Source organism: Patella vulgata, chromosome 8 (genome assembly GCF_932274485.2).
Source record: "Patella vulgata chromosome 8, xgPatVulg1.2, whole genome shotgun sequence".
NCBI classification, from domain to species: Eukaryota; Metazoa; Mollusca; class Gastropoda; family Patellidae; genus Patella; species Patella vulgata.
This window is the reverse complement of record NC_065886.2, coordinates 43,532,689-43,543,077: the sequence shown is the minus strand read 5'-3', so window position 1 is coordinate 43,543,077 and position 10,389 is coordinate 43,532,689. Positions and strand designations below refer to the sequence as shown.

General features: G+C 37.2%; 1 protein-coding gene and 1 long non-coding RNA gene across 2 annotated transcripts in view; both read left to right on the top strand.

The window, feature by feature from the left end:
* The window catches only part of LOC126830395 (uncharacterized), a 54,932-nt gene that overhangs the window by 13,934 nt on the left and 30,609 nt on the right, over window positions 1-10,389 (top strand). Inside the window, exons 4-10 of the mRNA XM_056102896.1 lie at window positions 528-751; window positions 3,257-3,438; window positions 5,281-5,354; window positions 5,875-6,006; window positions 8,004-8,156; window positions 8,475-8,560; window positions 9,813-9,963. Of these exons, the coding sequence (XP_055958871.1) occupies window positions 528-751; window positions 3,257-3,438; window positions 5,281-5,354; window positions 5,875-6,006; window positions 8,004-8,156; window positions 8,475-8,560; window positions 9,813-9,963 (1,002 nt within the window). The remainder of the gene's footprint in view (window positions 1-527; window positions 752-3,256; window positions 3,439-5,280; window positions 5,355-5,874; window positions 6,007-8,003; window positions 8,157-8,474; window positions 8,561-9,812; window positions 9,964-10,389) is intronic.
* LOC126830897 (uncharacterized) lies at window positions 1,209-3,367 on the top strand. The gene is made up of 3 exons (XR_007684024.2): window positions 1,209-1,283; window positions 1,964-2,067; window positions 3,303-3,367. It is a non-coding gene; the product is annotated as an uncharacterized LOC126830897 (long non-coding RNA).

Genomic DNA, 10,389 nt, shown 5'->3' with positions numbered 1-10,389 from the left:
ATTAACTTATCCACTTTAAAGCAATTAATCAATTAAGATAAGTAAATACATGTATATCAAAATATGTACTATAACAGATGTGACCGGTTGGTGTGGTGTATAGTTACATCAACGTGATCATGTATTTAGTGCAGGTATGATCGATCAATGTGATGTATACATCAATGTGATCATGTATTTAGTGCAGGTATGATCGATCAATGTGATGTATACATCTAGTAGATTATTGTGATCATGCATTTATTATAGACGTGATCGATTAATATGATGTATAGTAGATCAATATGACCATGTATTATAATAGACGTGATCAAACGATGTGATGTATAGTAAATCAATGCGATCATGTATTTATTTTAGATGTGATCGATCGGTGTATTTACTGTAGGCGTGATCAAGCGATGTGATGTACAGTAGATCAATGCGATCATGTATTTATTTAGATGTGATCGATCAGTGTATTTACTATAGACGTGATCAAAGAATGTGGTGTATAATAGATCAATGTAATCATGTATTTATTTTAGATGTGATCGATCAGTGTGATGGGAGTAACGGATGGAAAGATATATCAGGCCAGTGTTTTAAGTTCTTCGAAGAGAAGAGAACATGGAGAGATGCCAGGGTTACATGCCAACAATACAATGGCGATTTGGTTTTACCTAAAGTGGCTCTAGACATTTTACTTCTAGCTGATGTGGTGCCTTGTAAGGGCCCTGATAATAATCCATGGGTTGGAATCTCAGATACGGTTAGTGTTTCAATTATCCTTTATTTCATATTGAAAATAAAATGAAATGGGGTTTAACGTCCTACTTGTATGCACCTAACTATTGAAGACGAGCATATTCTATGCAGTGTGCACCCGCACTGTAATTGGATTGCAACTGTCAAGGGATATTTTACATGCACGCCAACGTGTACACGGGTCTTGAGTTTTTTGTCCCATCCGAACGACTAGTATTGAAAATGAAACACTGCTGCATAATTCATGGGTGTCTTTAATTATTTCAAGGCGAGAATGTCTTGGCAGATGCTAAACTGTGAAAGTTTGTTTTATTTTATTTTTAAAAGGCAAGCCAGTTTAATTTCTGATTTGTTCACTGATTCTACTGTCTGCAACAAGCGTCTGTGTCCCATTATTATGTTTTGAGTTATACTGATTTTCCTCCACTTCCTTGGTCTAAATATAAACCCATTATTTTTCAGTATTCACCAGGAAGATATTTAGGGGTTGACAAAAATACCCCATACCAGAGATGGGCAAATGCTGTTCGATATCCGTAAGTGTTTGTTCAGTGCTTAAATTTTGGAACACGTATGTACTCTTGTCAGTTCACTGTTAAATTCTTGGAACACGTCAGAACTTTTATCTTTGCAGTGTTTAGTTCTTTGTATATAAAATGTATACTCGTAATAGTTATAAACCATTTACATCAATGTAAAGCTCAATTTAATAAACGCCATCTTAGCAAAATTATAAATCCGTATCTTGGACGTAATACCACGCTAAAATAACAACAACAGTCACGATGGATGACGTTCTGTAATATTTAACTGGTTCAATCTATTGTAATTTGTGATCTTTATTAGTAAAATAGAATCTGTAATTTTATATTTCGCTGCCATTAGAAATAATATATTTTCTGTTGGTTGCAAACTGAAATTGGGTTTATAAAGTCCTATTTTCTTCATTGACCAGCAGGCTTATAAAGACAGGCATACACAATACAGTGTGCTATGAGGAAATTTTACCAGGAGGAGCACGACGGCCCACTATTATTTCGAATTCCAACTCTCGTCGGTTCTTTTCAGTTCTTTTACGTGCACGACAATGTGTACACGAGACCTCGGTTTTCCACCACTGTCCTTGTCAGATCCTCAGTCTCACACCAGTTGTTTAAGGGTCGAACGAATGATCTTATTATGGGACATATTTTTAAAGATGTTTTTGTTGTTGCAGGATTCCCGGAGACTCCTGTTTAATTTCCAACTCTGATATTTACTTCTACTATGACGCAGACTCGTGTATAGAAGAACATCCGTTTATTTGTCAGAAACCCTATGGTAAGTTTTACTATCTTACCATCACAGTCTTACCATTACCATTATACCCTCGCTCTACCATCGCCTTGTTGCAACAGGAACCGCGACACGTCGCTGAACCAAACTCCTCTCCAGTGTTGCTGTGGTGTCTGAACCCACTGAAGTTGGATTTCACGGTGTCGGCGTATTTCAAAACAGCAGCTCTAACGGCTCGTAATACGGTTTCATGTAGGCTGTCTGGTCTGAGATTCTACGCCGTCGGGGAATTGCTGCTGCAGTAGATGTCGCAGTTGAGGACAAGTGTGGTCACTCTTGTTTGGCCTGAGATTAGGTGTTGACGTGTTGAACTTAGATGTCGGTACCTATCCCAAAGGCGAGAAATGGAACTCAGGGAAATATTCAGCAGCCTGGCTACATCTGTCTGGGATTCACCTGCTTGTAATCAACCAATAGCGTTGTTGCGTTAGTCTTCGTTCAGATGTGGCATCACTTGGTTCGTTGAGTGTTTACATGTGCAACTTATTTTGAAACCGAGAGCCCTGGGATTTTAAAGGCCTTAGATTTAGGTTCCATGCAAAAATTTCGCGAAGTTGTTAAATTTATGTTTCTTGGTGCAATCAAGCGAAAACAAATTTCGGCAAAAAGGATGACCAGTCACAATTAGTGACCCTACATTTAAAAACCAATAATGAATTTCTTTTATCCTTACATAATGACATTAAAACAAGTAAGTTTTATGGAAACCACGACCTCGTTCGAATAAAAAAAATGATGAAAAATGGGTTGTGCGTTTCTTTTTTTGAAGAGTATATATGGGTTATTTTAGTTTGATTTCTATACTATTCAACCAGATTAAAATACAGATCCTATTTCGTTTCGATTGTTATAGTTTAAAATTTCGTTTTACTTGTCTTTATTACAATAGGATCCGGAAGAGTTGTTATATAACCCGCGTTCTAGTTAATGTTAGGGATTAGCCAATGAAATGGTCTGCTGCAGCGCGTTCTTGTTGTGCGGTGCACGGAACTGTTGGTATACTACTAAAAACATCAGCGCTGATCGGCCAATCAAATGTCTGACGTTATAGGGTCAAAAGCGGCTCGTATGACCCCTGACGCGACTTTCCATTACAACTGGTCATATCTTCATGTAGTAGAGGCCATCGGAAGTATAAAAAACGAAACGAAATATAGATGTGTATTTTAATTAGATTGTGTATTATTGTTATTACAACCCATTTGAATTGTTTGTTAAAGGAACTTGTCCAGTCGGGTGGACTACAAATGGAGAGACATGCTATCAGTATCATGGTAATCGTGCGGAATATGAATCATGGTTCGGTGCCAAGTCAACGTGTGAAAACAAAGGAAGCGAACTTCTAATGATACAAGAGTAAGTGATGAAAATAAGTAACTTTTTTAGCTTTTGATGAGATTGTTGTTGTTTATTACAAATGTAACGTCCTATACATGATATTATGGACAGGTTGATTTAATATACGTTCATGTATATCAAAAGAGATTGATGCAATTCCTTGTACTACAGTCAAGTAGTTTGATGAAGGCAACGTTCAGATGACGTGATTTTATTGTCCAATCAGGTTGTCTGTATTGGTATACAGGATTTTATTTTGTGTAATCAGAATTTTAAAACCCAAACGTATAAAAGTGTATCTGGCAGGTTTATTGTACGATACGTCGTAACATATAGAATTAAATATTGTTTGGTATTTTTTGAGAATGTCGCCTGGTTAACAGACTATACGGTCAGTCTGCTTAACAAAACCAGTACATAAACGCAAATCTAAAAACAATAAAGTTAATAACTACATGCATCCGACACATACTTGTCTACGGTGCCCTATTGGTGCCATTAGATAATTTATACCCCTTCTGGTGATATCCCTCACATAAGAAAGATTCACTCTGCAATACAATTGAACAAGTGTTTCACAATGAAGAATATGGTAAGCAAATAAAACATAAAATACCCTTTCACTGTGATGAAAACCTTTTCTCCGCAATGGAAATCTTATAAATATGAAGTAAATTACTAGAAAAGGAAATAAATTAAAGAATGACACCAAAATGCCACCTACTTGTCAGTGATGAGCTCAGTTTTGTGTTTCTGGAATTCGAGGAGTTGGTACCGAATCTTTTTATTGTTTCTATTCATATGAGATCTTGTGTCGTTTAGAACTGAAATCAAGATTTAATTGTCTCAGGGTCGGGTATCAGATTAATTCTACAGTTTACGAGTAGATACATTAAGAGTTCAAATCTCGTAATTAAAATAATAATAGCCTGTCATGAGTGTAACATATTCTCAAATCTCCTTATTACCGTAATGGCGACATGAAGCGAACGTAACGTTATTGCCGTATTGACGGCATGAAGTGGATGTAGCATAACTCCCAAACTCCTTATTACCGAAATTACGACATGAAACAGCGTAGCATAGCCCCAAAACATTACCGTAATGACGACATGAATCGAACGTAGCATAACGTCAAACCTCATTATTACCGTAATGACGACAGGAAGCAAACGTATATAGCTGTAATTCAGATCTCGTAGTTAGCGTAGTCACGACATGAAGCATCGTTTCATAAGCTCAGTTCTCCCGTCAAAAGGCAAAACCTAGTAACTCACTTTTTTCTTATTTTGAGAAAACAAAGGAAAACGTAATGAATGAATATTAAATGCCATATCATCCACTGATTTGACTATTGAGTTACTAGGTTTTGCTGTGGTATACTAGGCAAATGAAGGAAGTTGCTAGGTTGTGTCATGGGTGTAACTGCTTACAAAATCAAAAGATTGGAATATCTAGTACAACAACAGTAGGCACATACCCTAGTAACTACAAATTTGGTCCTAACTCAATTCTGATAAAAAGAGTGAGTTACTAGGTTTTGCCTTTTGACGGGAGAGTTCTCGTAATTACTGTAATGGCGAATGTAGCATTAATTCCAATCTCGTAAATACCGTAATGACGACATGAAGCGCCATGGCATAAGCTCAAATCGCGTTATTGCCGTAATGACGACATGAAGCGAATGTAGCATAAGTTTAAATCTCATAATTACCGTAACTGTAAACACTGTAGCAACTGTAGCATAAGTACATTACTATTTGTTGACTGTGCTGTACTTGTGTACTGTTTGTTTTTGAGCAGTTGTGTTGCACCATAATAAACATATTTCATTATTATCGTAATTGGGCTTTTTTCTAGTAAAGACGAGAATGCTGTCATTGCCAAATTTTTCAAGCAACACAAGATTAGAAATACTTGGTTGGGATTTACAGGTAGGTCTATTCCTATTAATTAATTTGTTGCTATCTCCGTTATTTCCTCGTCTAGCGTTTGTTACCCGTGATAAACAATTATAACAATTATAACTTTGTCGCATTTAAATCTCACATGAGATTGGCCCCGGATCAGAATTACTAGAGTAACCTATTAATATCATGTTGATTTGGTACACAGAATGGTGGCTAGGATATCCACTCGTGTTATCAAATCTGTGTTATGTCGCAGTGCACTGCTTTCTATTTCTTCGGGACTAACATGTCCCAATCTATGCGAATAATTCGCTTGTGCGTAGTGGTCTTTTATTTTTTGAAAGACCCGGAGAAAACCCACAAAGCTGGACAGGCTGACCTACACCTTGCCACGTACAAGCTGGGAATCGACACCGCGCCACTTGACTCAATGGCAGACCTTATGATATAGAGCACGCGTTACGCCCATGCGCCCTATAGTAGTATCTTGGATCAAGTATTTGTTTGGTCTGTAATAATGTAAGAGTTTTTGTGATATTTGCAGATTATAATGAAGACCATACATCTAAATGGATCGACGGCATTTCATTAAGTGATGATTCAGTTTATAAACATTTTCAGAGAGGTTACCCTCGTGTATATGGTTCACTGTTTACATGTGGTATACTAAATATAGGTAAGATATATTTGTAATTAGAAGGTCACGAAGTTAGGGGGAGCCCGTGGGATGGGGGGTTACACCTCTATCCAATGGATTGTTTTATATATATATACCAAATATTCGCCAATTAAGGACAGCGTAGATCTCCAAAGGGGTGATATGAAATTCTTTTAAAAAAGCCTATGTTTAAAATTTGATAAAGTTCATGGGAGACTTGCCCCCACCCACTCACACCCCCACCCCTTCCCCTACAGGAAGATAACTACCATGGTAAAACTATTTTTTTTTTGGAAATAAACTTATTCATATTTATATTGTGATAAAAGTGCTTAATTAATTGAGAAACCCAAAAAGTAGGTCACAAAACCCTTTGAGCGATGTTAGAATCTGTCTAGCAATTAATTATTCTACATAACCCGAATGGTCATAACACACACTGTACGGTTAATCTGGGTAATCGACATATTCTAAAGCCTAACTAAACCCTTGACATCGATGAAAGTGGCCACAGTACCAAACAACAAATCAAGGTTTACGTTTTGGACAATCTGATTAAAGGGACAATAACACTGTTGCTGGCTTGAAAGCTCCAGAAAATAAATAATATCTCTATCTAAGTACTAGATGTTTAAGTGTCCTACCTGTTGTGTAAATTATCCATTACATCCTATTTTACTTGTCCAGAAGGTTCGAAAATATTTTTAAATCGAAGTTTCATTTGAAAAGGTTTACTTTAGACGTTTCAAACCATTATGTTGAATTTTTCAAAAATTTTAAATAAGGTGTGTTAAGATGAAATTTGTATCATCAATTGATTGAAATATTCTAAAATAGTGCAATTTGTTGACCAGAATAAAGATTGGGACATATTATTCAGTTACAACAAGAGTGGTATTGAGCCTTTAAAACACAGATCCTATTTCGTTTCGTTTTATAGTTCAAAATTTAGTTTTACTTGTCTTTACTACACTAGGATCTGGAAGAGTTGTTATCATTGACATGTTCTGAATGGTGTGAGAGATTAGCCAATCAAACGGTCTGTCACGGCGAGCTTTAGGCGTGTTTTGCACGGAACTGTGGGTAATCCACTAGTAAAATCAATGCTGATTGGTTAATCAAATGTCTGACGTCATAGGGTGAAAATCCGCTCGTATGACATCTGACGCGACCTATCGCTACAACCGGTCAGATCTTCATGTATTGTAGGCTATCGAAAGTTTAAAAAAACGAAACGAAATATAGATCTATATTTTAATCAGATTGTGTTTTTGATTAAGGAATATCCTGTTGTAATATCGTATATATAGTTTTATTATTTCTTAGGAAATAAAGACGCGTTATGGTCGGATGGTTATTGTTTTAATCTACGACCGTATATCTGTGAAACAAGTATCCACACCAAACCAAATATACCACAAGCCTTAGGTAAGCTTGATTTATTACATTAGTACTCGGAGAAACCCTACGAGGTAGACAGTCAATCCCTACTCAAACTTTTGAACCATAAATAAATATAATATGCCACGATAGAGTTTATCAAGGGAGACAAAAAAATGTTGCTGTTCGGATAAAGGAACAATGGCATGCCCCGGAATATGCCCCCGTTTCACTGTTGAACTTTTCAATGTGTTGAAAGAAAATGTAACACCCAGAATATATCTGGACCTGGCAAGAAAATAATTTCCGGAATGGCACCCGTCGCCACGTTGCCATGTACGAGGACCAACCCTTGGAATTCGATGGAGAGCAGACTGAAAGGCAACTGTCAGTGCAAAAAAAACAACAACTGTATGCTACTCTTGTTATATCCTACTTCAGAAATGAAATGGGGTTTAACGTCCTCTTTAACGTACACGCGAATGTCTATAAGGGAAACCACACCGGAAGACAAAATCCGCTACCTCCAGATTAGCGAGCCAGTGTCTTACTCACTTAGCCACCGTGGCTTCCCAGTCGGAGCTAAACAGTAGGACCTTAAACAATATTTCATTCATATGTTACTTTTTTTCTAGCTTTATCATGTCCTAAAGACTGGACTCTGTTCAGACAGGATTGCTACTATATAGGAACTGGTAAAAATAGAACTGATGCTTCAAACTATTGCACGGCGATGTCAGCTACTCTTACAACTATTCGAGATCCCTACGAACAAGCCTTTATAGTCAGTAAGTTAAACAACAGTCTGGTTAAAATACAGATCTATAATATTTCGTTTCGTTTTTTTTATACTTTCGGTGGTCTCAACTTTAATGCAGACAAGTATATAAAGCTTCTGTATATTATATTGATCATCATTTGCTAACCCTGAGAAAACACCAATTAAAAATCGTTTTAATTAAAATAGTACTTGTGTTCCGTGTTTATTCTTTGTGGATTTGAGGTAAATTATTTGAAACAGCAGCTGGTGATCCCCCAAACGCCATCTATATAGATCATGTTAAAACCACATAGTATAATATTTACTGTTCATAAATCCATTTTAGAATATAAAAAATGGACAGATACTGTGTGGATTGGTATGACGTATGTGCAAGGCCAGGGTAAATTTCTCTGGGATGGATTTCAATCGGTAAGCAGTAGCTCTTACATTTTATTACATAAATTTAAACCAGGGAGTTGAAAAACAAATCAGCCAACAATTTATTGACTGTAGATGTAATGTAAATTGCTTTCTCTTTGTGCACTTATAAAATCCAATAAATAACGATTGGGGATATAGCAATTAATTCTCAAATAAAGCAACATATGTTTTCTTTGAAATGAAATGAAATATGAAATATAATGGGGTTAATCATACGCCATACATTATGTTATGAGAGGAATTCCAACTGTCAACAGTTGTTTTATGTGCATGCCAATGTGTGTATACACGGGACCTCCGTTGTTTTTTCTCATCCGAACGACTATACGTTGTCCCTTGCATGGCCCCCGTCCTGCACCACTGACAAGTGGGAACCAAGTCGGAAAATCCTGATGAACTTTCTGGAACACGGAACCACCAGGCCAGCGAAAGAACGACTTACTCATTGAGCCACTGTGACCCCTTTCCCTTCTGAGAATTGGGAAATACAATTACACCTGCATGATTTTATCGAATTCGTCCAGAAAACTTTATAGTTTGATCCACCCGATTAGATTTTATTACACACTTCGAGAAGGTATTGGTTGAGTAATAAAACCTTCTAGTAGTGGCCGTCCTTACCGCATGGTACAAATCAAACCTTCTAGTAGTTTATCGAGGTTCGGGTGCTTCCGGTGTCCAGAATGGCCGCTTTATATAAATAAGAATTTTGGGGATAACTAACCCGAACCCTAACCTAACCCTTTTTAAAAGACTGAACTTGGGTCTAATTTAGTTTTTACTTCTCTTAAAAGGGTTAGGGTTAGGGTTCGGGTTAGTATTCCCCTAAATACTCATTTGTATAAAGCGGCCATTTTGGTATGAGTTCTGGCTTGTTCTGGAATTTGTTGCTTCTAGTGGTGATAATATTTGTACCGTGCGGTAAGGACGGCCAGCCCTCGATAAACTACTAGAAGGTTTTATTACTCAACAAATACCTTCTCGAAGTATGTAATAAAATCTAATCGGGTGTTTGATCAACCTTTAAGATAGGTTGTGCTAAACTTAAGAAATGTCATCTTGTCTTTCGGATGGGACAAAAAAAACGAGGGCCATATCCACCCAATCCTTACGATTAGATGGACACAAGTTTTACTCATGCTGACTTCACTAAGACAAAATGCGCTAAAACTATGGATGAGGATACACAGGGGTTTGTAATTTTTACCACCTTCAACTTTTTTTTCTCAACTTTTTAAAGCCACAGTTTTACAACTTTTATCCCGGTAAGACAAACACGAGTATGACATGTGTGGAATTAGTTGGTGCTAGCAGAGGCGTCACGTATCCCGGAACATGGGAAAGTCAACTCTGTTCTAAAAAGAATAGTTTTATTTGTAGACAAGCAGCAGGTATTTTATTTTTATTTTTCCTAATCTTTCGGAGACATCACAAGACTATTAAAAGAGAGATAAATGGAGTTTAACGTCCACTCGACACAAACTAGGTCATTTCGGGACTAATATATGGTTCAATTTTATTTCAGTAGGAAACCGGGGGACCCAGAGAAAATCCATGAGGTTGGAAGGTGACCCTACTCTCCTCGTCACGTACAACCGGGGAATCGAAACAACGCCAATTGACTCAATGACAGGCCTTATGATACAACGCACACGCGCTAATCACCCCTCCCCCTCCCCCGGGACTATTAAAGTGGACACACGTCCGTGTGTCTCTGTTCGTCTGTTACACCTCTTGTCACAAAATAACTCTGCTTCTTATATTATGGTGTAGATGTTCATTTGGCGAATATATTGACAGGGTTCATATATGTTCTG